The sequence below is a fragment of the Saccopteryx bilineata genome, chromosome 7, assembly GCF_036850765.1.
Source record: "Saccopteryx bilineata isolate mSacBil1 chromosome 7, mSacBil1_pri_phased_curated, whole genome shotgun sequence".
Lineage (NCBI taxonomy): Eukaryota > Metazoa > Chordata > Mammalia > Chiroptera > Emballonuridae > Saccopteryx > Saccopteryx bilineata.
In genome coordinates this window covers 107648711-107667918 of record NC_089496.1, presented here as the reverse complement: position 1 = coordinate 107667918, position 19208 = coordinate 107648711, and the positions used below count along the sequence as shown (strand labels likewise).

Genomic DNA, 19208 nt, shown 5'->3' with positions numbered 1-19208 from the left:
GATTTCACAGCACGGAAGGGAATCTCAATGCCTCGGCTGGCGAACGTTCTAAAAGATAAGCCTATCCTGCTTAGGTCCAGTATCTTATTATTATTGTTTAGATTTTATTTACTTCTGTTTAGAGAGAGAGGAGACAGAGAGAGAGAGAGAGAGAGAGAGAAGAGGGAGGAGCAGGAAGCATCAACTCCCATACGTACCTTGACCAGGCAAGCCCAGGGCTTCGAACCTACGACCTCAGCATTTCCAGGTCGACGCTTTATCCACTGCGCCACCACAGGTCAGGCAGGTCCACTATCTTAGCAATTAAAAAGATCGGTGCTCTCGCCCCCTGGTGGGCAGAGCGTCGCCCCTGGTGGGCGTGCCGGGTGGATCCCGGTTGGGCGCATGCGGGAGTCTGTCTGACTGTCTTTCCCCGTTTCCAGCTTCAGAAAAATGAAGAAAAAAAAAAAAAAGATCGGTGCTCAGCGAGCCTTTTCTGCATTGCTTAACAATTAAGGTTATAAAAAAAAAAAAAAAAGACCGAGGCAGAGAGCAAAGGGTGTTGTACACACGAAGGTGGTTTATTTGCCAAGCTCATCACATTGACCTCCACCCTGGGAAGTCAGATTGTGACGACTGACCGCGTGAGTTCTGTGCTGTGGGCGTGCGGGCAGGAGTCTCGCTTCGGGCCCCGCTGTCACGGTAGGGGTCAGCCTTTTAAGGAGTGTGATCCCCATGACGTTTTGTTTCCTCTTAGGAGCGACTGGGTGACCTCCTATAAGGTCATGGTCAGCAATGACAGCCATTCCTGGGTCACTGTGCAGAATGGATCTGAAGACATGGTGAGTCTCTTCTTCCCTCTGACCTCGGTGCCCGGCTGTGCCAGGCTCTGCCCAGACGGGCGACGTGTGCCCACTCAGCGTTTGCACCTGCATGTTTGCCAATTTCATGTTAACCAACCAACCACAGTGTCTGATGGACAACGACCCCCCTAACCCGCCTTCCCATGCCCGGAAGTGCAGCGCCAAGTGGCCTACATTTAGGGTTCGTGTAAATTTCAGCGCTGCCGGGGTGCAGTCCCTTCCACAGTTCGCAGGTCAGCCTGGAGGTCGCGTGGACCCTGGGTGCCCCGGGCCCCTCACAGCTACCCAGTGATGATAGTTCCCAGACTTGCTTTCCTGACCCTGATCTTTCCTCTCCAAGACTGGCTCCAGCTCGGCCGGTTCTGACCATGTCACCGTCTTCCTCAGATTCTCCAGGGCTTGTTCCTGACGTGCTGTCCCGTGTCTTGCACAGTCTGACTGTAGCCTGTTTCTAGCCTCCTGTTTTTGTTCTTATCCCCGGGGCACACACTCCCTTTGTGTTCCAGAGAAAGCCTGTGGGTCCACTTCCTCCACCTCCGCCCCGGGCCCCTCGGGTCATTGCTAGAGCTTTTCTCCAGAAGCCCTGCCATTCCCTACAGACCGAAATACTGTGCCTACCAGGCCGGTTCGCCTGGCATCTCATCCCTGAAGCTTTGCCTGGTCCTTTCCTTCTGGAAACCCAGAGCTCTGTGGCTGTCCCTTTGCTGCGTCACCGATTGGTTTCAGCTGTGACATCTAAGTATTACCCTCCCTCCTGCACTCAAGGTGAGGGCTTCCAGAGGGCAGGACCGAGGCCTCACTCGGTTCTCTCTTCCCCTCGGCGCCCAGCACGCATGTGGTGTCCGCCAGGGAGACCCTGTGGATTGAGTGAATCGCTGATCCGTTGGTCCCGTCATAATCGGGCTCTACGAGACGCCCCCTTCCCCCTTGTCTGCAAATAGATATTTGAAGGAAACAATGAAAAGGAGATCCCTGTCCTCAATGAGCTGCCCGTGCCCATGGTGGCCCGCTACATTCGCATTAACCCGCAGTCCTGGTTCGACAACGGGAGCATCTGTCTGCGGATGGAGATCCTTGGCTGCCCGCTGCCAGGTGAGTTCGTCCTCCGCGCCCCTGCCGGCGCCTGGCCGTGGCGGATCAAGATAAACCAAGCGAGCTTTCTCTCCTGTGAAGAGAAACGCACCTCTGTTGCAAAATATTTAGAAAGGACAGGTAAGCAAAATGAAAATAAAGAGCTCAGAAACAGCACGAGCATTTGGGGGCCTCAAAGTAACATGCCTACTGTGTGTGTAGTTTGCCTTCTGGGATGTTTAAGAGGATGCCCGTTTAAAGGTTGAAAATTCACTCTATGCTACTACCCACATGCAAGCAATGACGCATTAAAATGTCCTTGAGTGTTTTTGCGACTCTGGGTGCAGGAGGTGGTAGCAGTTCACTGTAAACTTGACCGTGTACATAGTGTCCCTCTGAGTAGCTTTCCTCGGATGCCTGCGGGTTTGAGTCAAAGTTTGTTCCTTTAGGACGGTGGTTGGCAAACCCATGAGTCAACAGAGCCAGATATCAACAGTACAACGATTGAAATTGCTTTTGAGAGCCAAATTTTTTAAACTTAAACTATATAGGTAGGTACATTGTTATTAACTTAATTAGGGTACTCCTAAGCTGGTCTTTGCTAAATACTCAAGGGGCCAATGAGCCGCATGTGGCTCGCGAGCCACATTTTGCCGACCGAGGCTTTAGGTTGTGTGCCCTTTGGCCTTATGTTCACGTGATGGTGTCTGACTGTGACCTCAGTGTGGCAGTAAGAAGGGGGCTTGAGTTCACGTGTGCCACCTGGGTCCCAAACAGGCTGATCTGGTCCGGCTCTTGGCTGGCCGTGTCAGTGCTTTTGAGTTTATACCAATAAGGGGCCCAGAGGTGGTAACCTGTTCATCCTCACCGAACATCTCCGGGAAACCGACCCCCAGAACGTCCTGAAGGCCCTTCCTCAGGACTCGGAGGAATTGGCACATTCCCGGCCGCCGGCAGTCAGGCCGCAGGGAACAGAGACCACACCGTTGGGTTCTCTTGCCTGCACTTTCTACTCAGTCAGGCTTTCCTGTTCCTGGGTCTGGGCGACCGGGCATGGCTCCCCCTGTGTGTCCCGGGCTCTCCAGTGCCGCCGGGGGATGGGTGCCACCAGCCCGGATGTCCACAGGTGCCGCCACACCCACCCCACTATCTCGACAGCCATCCTGTTCCCCGCCACGCACGTCCTCTGCTGCATTTTCAAAGCCAATTTAATGTCACTTGTCACTTGTCTCTCATATCCCATAATATCCCGGTCCTGCTTTGCCAGCGATGCATTTTTAGAACACAGTCTCCGTCTTGGTGAGAAAGATGGGTCTGTCTAGCCACCTACTTACCCGCGCAGCAGGCCGATCCTTTGTTATATATTTGGACTTGTTAATTGCAAAACTTTCTTCATGTCATTGAAACTATTAGAGACCATCTGTCTGTGGATGCCTGTATCCTGGCCCACGGACAGTCTCGGGTTTTTGAATCTGCCTTTGGGAGTTGGGAGTTCAGTGATCCTCAGTGTTTTGACTCCACTGAGAGCTCCACCGAGACGCCTTTGTTTCCACATCGTGAGGCGTCACTGTGTGTATTGTAGGGTGATGGCGTCCCCTGTGCTCAGGGGAGCAGGATGGCCGGTGCTCAGGGAGTGTGAGTCCGCAAGGCCGGCCCGGGGAGGACGAGGAAGGCCTTGCCTCGTTTGGACACTGGGCCTCCTGTCATGGCCGGTTCGTGCTGGAATTGCCATTCCGGGCCCTACCTGCTGACGTCCAGGGTCTGCTGGGCCTTTCCAAGTGCACAGCGTGCACGGCCCGGGAGTGGGCCGGTGTTGCGAGGCCCTCTTTGCGCCAGGCCGGGGCGGGGGGGCTTGGCCGCCTTGTCCCTTGGCATAGCCGGTGTTTCCTTGCTTCAAAGAGCAGGGTCTTGGTTTCCCTCTGCAGGCAGGAGTTCGCCCGCTGTTGCGAGAGGGCGAAGGGCAGCCCGTGAGAGTCTCATGGAATCAATCTTCCCCTGTGAAGTCATTGTTGGTGTGTGTGTGTGTGTGTGTGTGTGTGTGAGACAGAGAGAGAGAGAGAGAGAGAGAGAGAGAGAGAGAGAGAGAGAGAGAGAGAATGTGTGAAGTTAGGTCCCGGAGGCAATGTGAGCCTCAGAAAGATAGAGTGACAGTGTGAAATCTGGGTAGGTTTCAAGTGTGGACCCAGAATGGTTTTATATTCCAGCCCCTGAATGTTGAAGACCATTTTTCTTCTAGAAGCTGCTTAGCAGTCTGCCCAGAGGGTAAGCTGGCCTTTCTGCATGCTGCCTGGCGGGGGTCACACCCAGGGCCCAGGTAGCACAGGCCTCCTGCCATGTCCACAGGTCTTGGCACTTGCTGCCCTGACGCTGGGACGATTCATTGGTACAAGTTAATGGGGCCAAAGGCAGGATTGACCCAACCACCTTAGCCGCTCAAACCTAGGGTGACCTTGTGGTATAGTATGGCCCAGGTTCTGTTTTTGAGAAAGGAAGGGAGAGACGGGGGCGGGGAGGGGAGGAGGAGGTGGAGATGAGAAGCATCCACTCATCGTTGCTTCACTTTAGTTGTTTATTGACTGCCTCTCATAAATGCCTTGACTGGGGGGGCTCCATCCAAGCCAGCAACCTAGGGCTTCAAGCAAGTGACCTTTGGACTCAAGCCAGTGACCTTTGGGCTTCTAGTCAATGATCTTGGGATCACATCGATGGTCCCGCGCTCAAGCTAACGACCCCACACTCAGGCTGGCCACCTTGGGGTTTCAAACCAGGGTTCTCAGCGTCCCGGGCTGACTCTCAATCTACTGCACCACCATTGGTCAGACAGTAGTCACAGAATTTCAGTCTTGAAAGAGAAGAACGTATTAGAGGTCTGTTTCAAACAATGCAAATGTATCTAATACTACACAACTGGAGTCTTGAAAAATGGCTGGGATGGTCAAGTTAATGTCATGGGTTTTACCATCATTACATGTATTTTAAATGAAAAAAAAATTGTTAATATTTTTAAAAAGTAAAAGTCCAAATTTGAGTGGACTTGCCTATTTTGGACTGAAGATCTACATGTATTAGAAACTAGGGAGAGCTTCTTTTTTTTTTTTCTTGTATTTTTCTGAAGCTAGAAACGGGGAGAGACAGTCAGACAGACTCCCTCATGCGCCCGACTGGGATCCACCCGGCACGCCCACCAGGGGGTGACGCTCTGCCCACCAGGGGGCGATGCTCTGCCCCTCCGGGGCGTCGCTCTGCCGCGACCAGAGCCACTCTAGCGCCTGGGGCAGAGGCCAAGGAGCCATCCCCAGTGCCCGGGCCATCTTTGCTCCAATGGAGCCTCGGCTGCGGGAGGGGAAGAGAGAGACAGAGAGGAAGGAGAGGGGTAGGGGTGGAGAAGCAGATGGGCACTTCTCCTGTGTGCCCTGGCCGGGAATCGAACCCGGGACTCCTGCACGCCAGGCTGACGCTCTACCACTGAGCCAACCGGCCAGGAGGGAGAGCTTCTTAAGATGCATTTTTAATACTGAAGGATTCAGGTTAAGACAGACAGGGCTGGCTTCAAGGTCACAGTTTTGGTGGTCGACAGGTATTTTCCTGCCGCGAACACAGCACCCCGGGAGCCTGCACAAAACTTCCTCACATGGTGGGAGAACTGTGCCTGGGTCCCGGGGGACGGGGATGCGTGGGCCCCGTGCTGCTCAGCAACGACTATTCTGAATGTGCGACTTTGACTTCTCTGGCTGAAGTTGTCCCTCCTTCCACATCCTGTTCCCAGCTGCCAGGTCTGAGCGACTGTCCCTGCTCTGCGCAGGGCCGAGATGGCTGCAGTTCTCGGACTGGACTCAGAGGGCCTTGCAATGCATCCTGTGGAGGCCTGGGGGGAGGGGCCCCCTCCCTCAAACCTGAGGAGCTGCCGCAGGGCGGGGCCCACACCTTTCTTCTGGCTGGGCCAGGGCCACAAGAAATACTGTCTCTCCTTTCTCCTAAAACATACACCCTCCCACTCATAAGTCACTGAGAAACAATATTTTAATTGTAAGACTACCAGCTCTCTTGCTAAACTGCACTAATATCTCAGCCAGGCCTGCCCCCCCAACCCCCACATCAGTAAGTCTAAGTTGGGAGAAGGAGGGGTCATCACAGCTGCAAAGACTTTTTAAATACATCTGTTTGCTCTGCTGACTTCCACGTTTCTTTACAAAGTCAGGCCACAGTTTGGACACCCTCCTGTCACATGGGATTAGTCATTTGAGCCCAGGCCTGGGCTGTGGAAAAGACAGGAATCAGGGCGGTGGCACCAAGTCGCTCCTTGTCACCCTTTCTCAGCCTCCTGTTGCCAAGGGTGGTGTTTCGGGCATCGTCTTTTGCTGAGAACAGCAGAGCTCACTGGGGTGGTTGTGCATCAGCTGCCGCCTCTCTCCCACAGCGCTGGCTCCCGGGCCTCCTCTGCTCAGAAGGAGAGAGAGGGTCACGTCCCCTTCCAGGGGAAGCGTGGTGAGCGTCCAGGGCAGGAGCTCTGGCTTACACCAGCCCTGGGCTCCCGGTCCACTTCAAACCCTCGGCAGTGTGGTCGCGGGCGCCTACAGAGAGGCTCAATGCTGTGGTTCCCTCATCCTGCCCTGCAAACTCGGGGCTGAGGCCTTCAGCATCGAGACCAGCCTTTCTCTAAATGGCCCAGTGAAGTAATGCAAGCCCTCATCACGGAAGTCCTGAGTGCCCGGCCCCTCTGTATTTCTGGGGGTACCTAGCTGCTTGCCTACACTGGCCGGGTCGTCGCCTCTACCTCCTGCCTCCCTCACCGTCTCCCAGCGCTGCTCCTGGGCACCTCCCGCCACCCCTGCCAGTTAACCTAGGTTTGAGAACGGCAGTTTCCACTGGTGCTGATTCGCATGAGGGATCACTGCTGAAGGTTTGGGGACAAGAATGGGCCTTCCTGCGTGCAGTCTAGAAGAACCCCACAGACCTGACTGTCAACACTGCTGTGCCTGAGGACCCTGGTCACCCCAGCAAAGATGGGGCCACCGCCATGTTGCCGAGACCTCTCTCTCCTGTGCTGACCTTTTCCTCTGCTTCCCATTTCCCGTCTGGCTGGGTCTTCCCCCGACTGCCTGGCTCTCGGGCTTCTGGGTTGGGGGCAGGCGAGTGGGATTGAACCATATGTTTGTTTGTTAGGTAAAGACCTTCCTTTTCCTCCCTCGTCTCACCCTGCCTTTCAGAGCCACGAGCTCCAGGTGAAGGACTCTGTTGCTCCCCAAGAACGCACAGAGGCTGCCCTTGTTTATTTGCCGGGTTTCAGCAGCTCTTCCTTTCCTGCAGGCCTTGCGAAGACTAAATACAGTCAGTGAGTAGAGGGCCCACGTGTCGTAAGTGCAGAACAACGTGTTATTTTCCCCGCTTTCCTTCCTTCCTTCTTTTCCTGGCCTGGGTTTGGCCATCTGGTTCTATGGCTGACCTATTTCTAAGGTCTCCTGACCCCGGGAATGGTGGGTAGAAGAGACCGAAATGTGGATGTGATTAGTTAAGATGAGATCATACCAGATTAGGGTGGACCCTACATCTGATGATGGATGTCCGTAGGAAGAGAAGACAGACACACAGGGAAGCCATGTGATGACAGGGCACAAGCCAAGGCTTGCTGGCAGCCACCAGATGCTGGGAGGAGCCAAGGAAGGGTCCTCCTGCTGACCCCTTGATTTTAGACTTCCAGCCTTCATCCCTGTGGGAGAATTAGTTTCTGTTGTTTCAAGCAGCCTAGGTTGTAACTTTGTTATGGCAGCCCTAGGAAGCCAGGACACTAACTGACCCAAAGATAACATAATGTTCCCTAATCATTCTCAGTCTGAGCATGTGGTTTTCACTTCCCACCCCCTCCACCCTAGTCTCCGTTTTCCATTCTGCCATGGTGATAGGGTAAAAGCATTGCAGCGGAAAGTGGCCCCTTCTCAGAGGTCTCCTAGGCGCTAGAGAGTGTTATCGTTTTCTTAACTAACCTTTTCTGAATGACTTGATTGGAATATGCATCCATGCATCCATGAACCCATCCATCCATGCATCTATCCATCCATGTATCCATCCATCCATCCATGCATCCATCCATGCATCCATCATGCATGCACCCATCTCTCCATCCATTCATCTCTCATTCATCCATTCACATATCAAACACTTAAGGGAACACTTGTTCTGAGGCAAGTCCCAAGGATTGAGAGAAAGGATGGACACAGGAGCTGAGCTTCCCCACAGCTCTCACAGTAAGGGAGGCATGTCTATATCTTCTTCCCCAGCCAATCCACCTTAATTCAAGGGGCCCCGCCTTACTGGCTGCAGCCTGCGCTCCCTGCAGCTTGCCCATACCAAGTGTAAATAAAGGTGTGATTTCTCTTCTTACTCTGACTGCCCAATGTTGATTACTTTGAGAAACTATAAAAAACAGCCACACTCTCAACAGCTGTCCTTCCTGACAGCTCTTCCTGTCGGTCAGGCTGCAAACTGGCCCTGAGACTGTCTGGAGAGGCAGCGTCAGCCAGGAAAGCAGGGAATTTCCTACGGGCCACCCCCCGGAAGCTGCGCGGTGGGGTACAGGAACCGGGGTCCTAAGGAAATAAGCACGAGTGATGTGCCACGCTCTCTCCGGAGCCACGTGGAGCTGTGGGTTGTATGCTTTCACTGGCCTTAATGACCTGGGACAAAAACAGGCTCCGCCTGGGGGTCCCATCTCCACCTGATTCCTCTTGGAATGCGTCGTTATAAGAACAGTCTGATGGGGTCTGGACAAACGTGAATTCTTTTCATCAGCTTTTCTGTAGAAGGCTTGGTGCTTAGTTTGCATGTGGTACCAAGTCGTCTGTGCTCAGGGGTCTGTGCTGGGGGTGCCGGGGCTCAGGGAGGTCACAGGTCATCATGGTGGCGTTTCCTCAGTGAGAGGCTGGCCTTGTGGCGGATGGAGAAAGGTGTGCCGTGGCTCTGCATTCCTGGCGTCTTCCTTAGTCCTCAGAGAGCACTCTGAAGCCAGAGATTGTTATTTTTAAAAAAACTGAGGTAAAACCCATATAAGGTACAATCAACCATTTTAAAGTCTGTACAGTTAGTGGTACTTAATGTCGTCACGAGGTTGTACAAGCACCAGCTCTGTCTAGTTTCAGAACTTTGCCATCGACCCATAACTCCCCCCCTCCCGGACCCACCGAGGAAGGAGGTCTTGATGGCATGGGCCATCCCGTGGTTGCCTCTATCCGCTCCTCCTGATGGAGTGGCCTGCTCGAGATAGAGCACATCAAAGGAATCGAGACTCCAGGGATCCTTGATTGCAGGTGAACCTGTTTCCAACAAAGAAAGCCTTTCCCCTCCATGCTGAGCGCCCCCTCCTTTTAAGCCAGATCCCAGCCCCAAATGCGGCGCAGAGCAAAGCAGGAGTCCGGGAATCCTGATACTCCCTTTGGGTTTCCATTAATGGGGCTTGGTTTGGGATTTTACTATTCTCAAAAAAGAAAAGAAAAAAAAAAGGAGACCCTATGCCCTGAGCTGGTGCTTGATTTGGGGTGGGGAGAGCAGGTGTCCCAGCAGTGAGGGGCTGGGATGTTCAGGCAGGCGCCGTCAACCCAGGGCTCTCGTAACAAATGTCATAACAAAGCGCCAGACGCTGGGCTGGGTGGCCAGAGAGTTACTGTCTCACAGTCTGGAGCAGGGGTCCCCAAACTTTTTACACAGGGGGCCAGTTCACTGTCCCTCAGACCATTGGAAGGCCGGACTATAAAATAACTATGAACAAATCCCTATGCACACTGCACATATCTTATTTTAAAGTAAAAATACAAAACGGGAACAAATACAATATTTAAAATAAAGAACAAGTAAATTTAAATCAACAAACTGACCAGTATTTCCATGGGAACTATGCTCCTCTCACTGACCACCAATGAAAGAGGTGCCTCTTCTGGAAGTGCAGCGGGAGGCGGGATAAATGGCTTCAGGGGGCCGTATGCAGCCCGCGGGCTGTAGTTTGGGGACCCCTGGGCTGGAAGTCCTCGATCCAGGTGTCTGTGAGGTGGCTCCTTCTGAGGCTGGGAGGGGCCACCTGTCCCAGGCCTCTCCCCCGGCGTCTGGTGGGTGCTGTTTGTCCTTGGCGCTCCTTGCTTGTAGACATAGTGTCCCTGTCTCCGCCTTTCTCTGCACATAGCCTTTCCTCTCTTGGTGTCTCTGGGCATCCAGGTTTCCTCTTTTTATAGACACCGGTCATATTCAGTTAGGGCCCACCCTGATGACCTCATCTTAACGTGATCCTTCCTTAAAGACCCTCTCTCCAAATTAGGTGACATCCTGAGGGTCCTGAAGGTTAAGACTCCACCGCCTCTTTCGGCAGGATACAGTTCACCCCGAAACAGGCATCGGCAGGCACGTTTGAGCGCCTGGAGTTTGACCCCATTGCTAAAGTGTTCCGGAAGGAACTTGCTGGTTTTCGGTACTCGTGACGAATAAAACCAACTCCTGGGAAGGAAGCAGGAGATGGATTCTGCAGAGCCCAGTCTGTGAGGACAAAGGCCTTGCAGGTTGAATCTGTCAGAAGTCTGTTGCAAATGTCCGAAGTCCTACTTGGATTAGCTTAAGGGTTGAGGGGCAGGGGTCAGGGGGAGGCTGGGATGGAGGGGAAATTTTGGCTCATATAAATGAAAGTTCCAGGGGCAGATCTGACTCTGGCTTCAGGCAAAAATAGGGCTAGTGTCTCAAGGCCTTGTTGGTACAGTCAGGGTTCCCTCCTTCACCGCCTCACAGACAGGGAGGCAGCTCTGGAAAAGCCCTCTCATTGGCCCAGCGTAGGTCCTGGGGTCCCGGGATCCTCTCGGACCCAATGACTGTGGTCCCAGGCTGAGGTGTTTTAATTGGCTGGACCTGGGTCACATGTCCATATCTGTGAGTGTTGGGCAAGGCTGTCCCCTCCAAACCATCCGGGGTAGGTGCCCCACAGGAGCAGGGGAGCCTTTTGCCCACGGAGAGAAGAAGGGGATGCAGGTTTGGCTGACGAGTCAGCTCTATCTGTAGGTTCCGGGCCCAGGAGGCCTGGGCTCTAGTCTCATCTCTTCACCTACAGTGTTGGACTCTGAACAGGTTCCCAATAAAACTTGATCCAACCAAAATAAACGGACAAGTCAAGAAGAATTTTTCCAAAAAGTGGGAGGCAGGAAAGTTGTGACAGATACTCGTGGTGGCTTTGAGAGCATTCTGACACTTGTCCTTAGGCAAACTGATTAGTCTGAAGGCTGGACAGCTCGTGGCCAAGCGTGGAGCTCTTAAAGGCAGGCTTCTGGGATTTTCTTCTGTCCCTTCTAAGAACCTTGGAGCACTAACTTGTGTTCTGATACAAAGGGGGCTTTAAAGACTTTTGGAAAGAGGCTCCTGGGACTTGGGGTTGAATAGCTCTTAGAACACAGCATGTCTGTAAGTTACGTGTAAATTAATGTGAAAAATGTGCTGTACCTTTGCTTTGAACACAGGGGTTTGGAAATCAAAGGCAAGGCGGCTTCCCTGCAGGGGGCGGGAGGGGTAGTCAGCCAGCACTCCCAGAAGGAAAGTCTTGAAAAGTGACAGGGAGTGTGTGTGGGGGGAGAGGGGGCAGTGCTTTTGGCTAAGAGTGAATTGCTGTTGCTTTCTTTCCTGGACAGAATGCCAGTGGGCCCTCCCCCACGACTTCCCTTTAACAACAGTCATTTGTTTCTAATCGCCTTACTGGCAAACCTTTGGTGAATGTGAAAACCTGTCTTTGCATCGTTGGGGTCTGTGTGCGATTTTTCAGCTCAGTGCACGCGGCCTCCATTCCAAGGGTGGAGCCAGTCTTGGAGAGAAGGCTGGCCATCGTGACCCATGGCTGTGGGGACACAGACGCGTGGCCGGCTCAGCGCACTGCAGAGATGTGTACGAGGTAGTGGGTGGGTACCTTGTTCATCTGGCAGCGTGCTCAGTGCGTTGACATGGTGCTTCTCAAACTTCCAAGCCCACAGAGTCCCCTGGGTTTGTTTTTTTTTAAATGTGGATTCTGATTCAGTAGGTCTGGGCTGGGTCTGACAAGTGGCCCCAGGCTGGTCTGTGGACCACATTTGGTGGCACAAATCAGGACTCAATTCTGCTTCTGGTACCACTGGGAGATCACCCGCCACTGTCCCGTGCCTCCAGAGTCACCCTTTCAGCCACTTGTATGGAAAGCAACACCTGCTGGGGGTCCAGCCTTGCTTACACGGTCCCCGGGCTGGTGCACTGACCTGTCAAAGCAACGTGCGCTCTCTGGTTGGAGGAGATATGAGCGGGCCGGGATTTCTGGCAGTGTCCTCCGGATGGGGATGTCACCGCGCTGGCTGAGGGTCTGTGAGCCACGCCACGTTTCGTTAGGTCAGAGGAAAGACCTCAGGGCTCACCAAGTAGCCCCTTCTTACCCTTCTCACTTCTCCCATCTTCTCCTTTACTCTAAGTGTGTTTTATCTTTGTAACTATATAGACAATGCATGCTTATATAATTGCAAGCATGAAAGATAGAAAAAGTCAACATATATGGAGGGGAATCAAGTCAAGAGCCGATGTGTCCCCTAGGGACCCCGGAATCCCAGTCCCCAGAGGTGACCACTGTCAATACTTCTTGATTATGCCTGCCAGGGTGCTTCAGACTCAACAACAGAACCCCAGCACCCACTGGCTGAACGGGTCAAGGGACTCTTCATCTGGCGCAGTTAGAAGTCCCATGGAAACGAGGCCTCCACGGTTGGTCCACTCATTAGCTCCTGATGTCATTGGGCTTCTCTCTGTCCTGTACCCTGGAGAGACCCTCACTCACTCTTCCTCTTCCTCTGGGACATTCAAGTCATTTCCTTCAGTATGGAGTAGTAAGAGTGGCCAGAGGATGCTATGCTCTGATTGGCTTAGACCAGTTACACTGGACCCCAGAAGCTGGGGATGTGAGGTCTGTTTCTGAGACGTGGAGAAAGGAGAGTCCCAAAGGACACAGGCTTCTGTTAGGAAGGATAACAGTGGACTGAATTCTGGGTAAGCGATTAACAGTGTCCACCACACTTGCAAAAATTTCCATATATGCAGGCAAGTGGGGCATTCACTCATTCACTGACTTGTTCATTCATGCGTCATTCATTCAGTGCTGACAGTTTGCCAGACACACAAATTATTCCAACGACCAGCACTAAACCAGTGAGAGAGGTGCCCGTATGTTTCTGTTTATGGGTGAAGAAGCCAAGGCAAAAGCTCTTCAGTGATATGTCCAGGGTCACACAGCAGAGAAGAAGCAGAAATGTGAGCCCAGATGGGGGCATCCTGGCTCCAGGCCCATGTTCTCCATCACTGGGTAATTCTCACTTGTAAGAAGCTTCTAGAAAGCGGTTTCTCTCACCTCAGTGGAACTGTTAGAAGCTGGAGATTGGGTTGTGTCCCCACCATGAGTCAGGCACACAACAGAGCCACCACAAGTAATAGAATGTCAGTGAACTCGAAACTGTACTTCTCTCCCCAGATCCAAATAACTATTATCACCGACGGAACGAGATGACCACCACTGACGACCTGGACTTTAAGCACCACAACTATAAGGAAATGCGCCAGGTAAGACCCGGATTTGTTAAAGGGCCAGAGGCCAAGTGCCCGCAGGTGGGTAGGTTTTTATTTCCAGAGACTAGGAGGGTGTGCCCGGGATAGACTCTGAATGACCCTTTCGGTTTGCCAAAGCTGCGCTAAGCGCTTGCTGTTTCAAGGTTGAGAAGGTGAGAGCACATCACTGGGGCTCCCGTGACCGGAGACAGACTTCCTCACAGCAGATGGTTGAAATCGAGTCCAAACCCGGGCTTGTCTGATTTACTGCTCGAGTCCTTAAGAACCTCCGTGTGTTTGAGCAGTTTGCTGATGTAAGCATGTTGGTCATATGCAGAGTCAACGAAGAAAGAGGATCTAGCCTAACCCTCATCACAGTACCGACAGGAAGCCCTCACCAAGGACCTGCATTAATTTACCTATGTTACTGTATTGTGTGCTCGGTCCACCCCCCACCCCCCAGGAGGGCAAGGACTTGTTATCCTTATCTTACTGATGGGGAAACTGAGTCACTGAGAATCCATAGCCCTACCCTTATTCAGATTCTCTAATTCTCCATCTCGGTTGCCTGTTAGAATCGACTTCGGCAGTTGAAAAGACCCCTACTCGAACCCCCCCTTGGGCCAGCTGAAGCAGGATCGTTAGCAGAAGGGCCCTGGGGAGTCTAAATCTTCTAAAGCTCCCCTTATGATTCTAATGTACACCAGGCTCCAGAACTCCTGGCGGACACCCCGATAGCTCTGAGGTGGTCCCAGGTGACCCCCTCCCCCCAACTTAACCACAGAAACTGAGGAATCCTGAGCTATTGATGGCATTTTTCTACTGGGTATGGAAGGGAGAAAGGGCCCCTCGTTGTGTGGGACAGGCTGAAAGGACAGTCCTGATGCGGCATGCTGAGCCTCTGGAATCCTGCGGGGTCTGTCCCCAGCCGGGAAGTGTGAGGAGATGCTGGCAAATGAGAGATCCTTGAGTGTAAAGATTCTGTTTGAAGAGAGGGAACAAACAGGGCCGTGCCCTGAAGAATATACTCACAGGGTAAAGACTCACCAGGGCCAAACTCAAGGCTCACAGCAAGGGCTCCTGGGTGCTGAGATGGGGAACCGGCTGCCCAAGTACAAGTTCAGGGATGTGCCTGAGGTCGGAGCAATTAGGCTGAGCCCCGAGGGCTCTCTGCCTCCTCTGAGGGAATCAACAAACCTGGTCTGTCTCCCTGTCATTGAACTGGAGACACTCACACACTGAGCTCCCAGACACCTGTCAGCGCAGACTGGAAGGTGGGGCGTGCTGCAGAAATTGTCTCTCTGTCTTACTCTCCCGAAGTCACGGTAATGTGTTTGGACTTGAGGCCCGTGAATCATCCTGCTGCTCCCCGTTCCGGGCTGTTTCTGTAGCTCTGCTTCCTGCTCCAGTTTACGGAGCACTTGGGCGTTAACTAGGCTTGGCTCGCTGAGCATCTCGGGACATCTTCTCGAGTCCAGGAATTAGACAAATATCAACTCAGCCGGTGCAATTAATGTCAGAAGCAATACATCTAAATGCATCTCAAAACGAGCCCACTGCACGGAGAGTCCTGGGCACTAGCAGGTCTCTAGATAGTCGTCCCACATGCAGCACCGGGGTGGTGCTCGCACAAGAAGAGGCGGGGGCTGTGCTTCATCACCATTTTTAGTAGATGTCAGAGCTGGGAGAAACACGGGTGTGGTCAGTGCCGCCCTGCGGTGACGTGGGTCACCCGTCCCCAGGTTCCAGGGCCCACAGCATTCCCTGCAGAGCATCGGTTCGTCCTGCAGCATGGTCAAGCAGGAAATGCTTTGCCACTTGGATCCCTGGCTCTGGGGATGAGGAAGCAGCCAGCATTTTTTTTGCAGCTTCCCATATGGAGCCTGCTGGGTTACTGTAGAAATCGGTCTACTTCGGGGAGGGGGCAGGGAAGCAGTGTTAGTTTATCCTAGTATTGAAAGACATTCACAATCAACAAACAATAAAATAAAATAAAAAGAGAGAGAGAGAGAAACAGCAGAGAAAAGGAAAAGAGAAGAGAAAAATGGATAGAAAAACTTGTCTTGGAATAGGGGGAATCTCGAGTGTGTGTGTGACTCCTGTGTGCTGGGGACATTTCCAGAGCAGGGACTTGTGAGGCACTGTCCCCGCAGGGGGAGCCCCGGCGGTTGGATGGGGAAGGGAGGTGGAGATGAGAATGTTGCACAAACACAGATGTCACGAGGCAGGGAGTTAATTGTTCCCAGAGCGCTGAGGGCCTTCACAGCTCAGGGCACGGTTTATAAGAGCTTTAGTCACGTGTTTGTCCCATGTGCACATTGCCTTTCCCGTGATTGGGTCCACGAAGACAGACTGTCATTGTATCGTAAGTTCATAACGTGTAGTAGATTACCACGAACATTTGGGGTCATCCCAGGGGAGACACTTGGGGAGTAGGAGGAACAAGAGGCCAGCCTGGTTGGCCATGGTTGGGGCTGTGGTTGAAATGGAGCCGCTGTCCTCCGACACCTGGCCAGGCTTGGGCAGGCGGCGTCAGACACGGGGCTCAGAGCACTAAGGGCAGCCTTAGCAGAGGTGTGGTGGTGGGGACAGACGGCACGTTTCTGAGCAGAGGTGTGGCGGTGGGGACAGACGGCACGTTCCTGAGCAGAGGTGTGGCGGTGGGGACAGACGGCACGTTCCTGAGCAGAGGTGTGGCGGTGGGGACAGACGGCACGTTCCTGAGCAGAGGTGTGGCGGTGGGGACAGACGGCACGTTCCTGAGCAGAGGTGTGGCGGTGGGGACAGACGGCACGTTCCTGAGCAGAGGTGTGGCGGTGGGGACAGACGGCACGTTCCTGAGCAGAGGTGTGGCGGTGGGGACAGATGGCACGTTTCTGAGCAGTTAGCTGTCTGTTGTGGGGAAGCTGGCTGGGGTGCTGGGAGACGCTTTTGTACTGGATCTGAGCATCACAGGAAGTTGCCCTGTGAGCAGAGTTCAGAGACGTCAACCTGGCATTTGTATGGGGAGCAGACTGGCGGGCGCTGCCAAGCCCCAGGTCGGGGCCCTCCCCCAGAGGAGGGGGAGTGGGGGAGAGGCGCTGCTGAGGGGGACTGGCCGGGCCTTGGTCAGTTGCTGGAGTGAGTTCAGGAGTACGAGGGGTCTGGCATGCTTCCCAGGGGGCCGGTTCCAGCCACAGCGGGAGCGGAGGGGTGGTCTGGAGGGGAAGGCCAACAGTGTGACCTGTGTTGGGCGTGGTGCTGTCAGGTGCCAAGTGCACAGGAAGCCCAGCGGGTAGGTGCGGAGCGAGGCGACAGGGCAGTCCACGGAAGCACAGCCGGAAGGCGCCCAGCTCCTGGCGTGGACTCCAGGGCAGCTGAGGATGGCGGATGCTCCAAGCTCAGCCTGGCCCTGCGGTGGGTGATAGAGGCCGGAAGCCAGGGCAGGGCAGCAGGCCCACAGAGCCAGACAAGCCCACTCCTCACCCGTGGGGGCCTCTTCCTGGGCTCCCCTCCCTCCCCGTCCCTCAGGAATTCCTTTCCCATTCGATCCAACCCAGCGCCTGTCTCTCAGACACATGAGCAAAGATGGTGGGCGAGGACTTTTTTGCTTCTTTCCTTTTTAACATGTTTAACTCATTAGATAAACAGTATTCTATCAGCAACAGCAGGTGCAAACCAGAAGCCTAAAAGTTAATAATCATCTGGGAACTCCCTCACCTCAGAAGTCAGAGGTTTTCTCTCCCCCTATTTCTACCCAGGGTTTGAATTTCTGTGCCCCTGAGATTCACACGGTTTTGTGCAGAGGGTGGTTGGAGCGTGGCCCTGCTGGTCTCCGTGAATCCTGGCTCCTTAGCCGTTGTCCATGCTGTCTTCATAGTAATTGTAATTCTGCAGAACGTTCTGGACATGAGTGGACGCCTCACGGCTTCCTCCGCTGCCTCCTTGCTCGGCAACGTGTGGGTGGTCATCGCCCGACTTCCCGCGGGTCCTGAGAAGGCAGGAAACATGCCACAGCAACTGCCATCGGCACCTCATTGCGCCCATCCCCGGGAACGAATTCCTTCCGATACAGCACCGACACGGAATTCCGGGGAAGGGGCTACTGCCCTGTTTCCTTCAGGAGAGGCGGGAAGCAGCAGAGCCTGTTGAATTCAGTGGGTGTGCGGACGGCAACATTCATTCCTGTCCCGGTGGTGAGGAGAGGAAGTCTCGATGGGGCTAAGGGTTTTATGGACCCAGGTTCTCTCTAAAGCAGTGTTTCTCACCCTCGTTTCGTTAGTGCCGTCCCGAGAGGGCTTTATAAACAATTTCATTATCCTCCCCCTCCATGATTTTGTTGGGTTAAGTTGAGCTTTGGAGGATCACAAAGCATTATTAATAGCTAAGACATTCAGCCCCAAAGAGCCAGTGTTTGCCTTCTTGGAGATGATGTCACCCCTGTTAAGAATGCATGGTCCAAAGCATCAGTTTTCCACCAGCAAGTGCCTGAGAATCTTTAAAACATGCAGTGCCTTACTATTTCGTCAGGGGCACTGACCTCTTTCCCTTAGATTGCCAAATAAAATAAGTGACAACAGCCAACACAACAATAACCATCCAGTGTGAATAAATAAAAATTATACCTATTTGTGTGTGTGTGAGTGTCAGATCCACATGTGTTTTTTGATGTGCCACAAAATTTCAGCACCTTGTGTGCTGTGAGGTGGCTAAGGTTGACAACTGCTGCTCTCAGGCCATGAAGAAATTCTGGTTCTTCCTCTCAAGACCCAAACATTTCTGCTAAACACTTCTGCTAAGACCCGAACTCCCAAAATGTCTCTTGACTATTTTCGGGACTGAGCAGGCGGACACCGCCCAGGTCTCTGACGGTGCTGGTGGCCACCAGAGAAACCAGAAGGCCACTGTGCAGGGAGGATTGTAAAGGACCCTCACAGAATAGATTCTCCAAACGCCAGTGATCTCAATTCTCCTGCGTGGGAAAGAGGCGTGTAATAATAGCAATAATGCACTCTATGAGCGCAGCACAAAGCAGGAGGTGTGGCTGGTGTGCAGACACGGCGGCAGCGGGTAGGACACAGAGAAGAGACCGATGATCGTGGCTGAGAGCATCCCAGACGGCGAGGCGACCCATGGCTAAGTGTGCATCCAAGGGAGGGTGGCATTTGTCTCTTTTGATGTCCACATCATGATCTCTGACACAGGTGGCACATTTCTCCAGCAATTCATTGGAAGGGGAAGGGAGAGGTAGGCATTCAATGGCAGCCCCGCTCTGTGCTGAGTGTTCGCGTTCATTGCCTCGTTAAGGACTAGCGGAGTGGCTCTGGGTCTGCAGAACTCATTATTGACCTCAATGGAAGACAGGGGATCACGAGCTGATCAGGATTTGCTGAGGCCGATGCTGGTAGCTGAGAACAATTGTGCAGTCATCAGGGACTAGTAGGCGGGGTACCCGGTCACACGGTGAGTGTTCTGGGGCCATCTTTGAGAACGGTCACAGTGTGCCATAGAGAAAAGAAAAAAGATGATGCTTTTCCTTGGTTTGCTATCTGTTTACAGACAGGTAAGAGCCCCAGAGTCTAAAGCCCTGGCTCCACTTGGTACCAGCGGGAGTACCCTGGGCAACTCACTATGTCTCTTTTAGCCTCAGTCTCCATATCTGTAGAATGGGGACAATCACTTATCCTTATCTATGTCACCTGGTGGTCATGACAGTGAGATTGCAGTAGAGAAACAGAACTTATTATT

General features: G+C 53.2%; 1 protein-coding gene across 2 annotated transcripts in view; it reads left to right on the top strand.

Annotated features, from left to right (window-relative positions):
• The window catches only part of CPXM2 (carboxypeptidase X, M14 family member 2), a 99379-nt gene that overhangs the window by 63881 nt on the left and 16290 nt on the right, over positions 1 to 19208 (top strand). For both annotated transcript variants that reach the window (XM_066239861.1, XM_066239862.1), the window contains exons 5-7: positions 737 to 821; positions 1784 to 1934; positions 13408 to 13496. In XM_066239861.1, coding sequence (XP_066095958.1) covers positions 737 to 821; positions 1784 to 1934; positions 13408 to 13496 — 325 coding nt within the window. The remainder of the gene's footprint in view (positions 1 to 736; positions 822 to 1783; positions 1935 to 13407; positions 13497 to 19208) is intronic.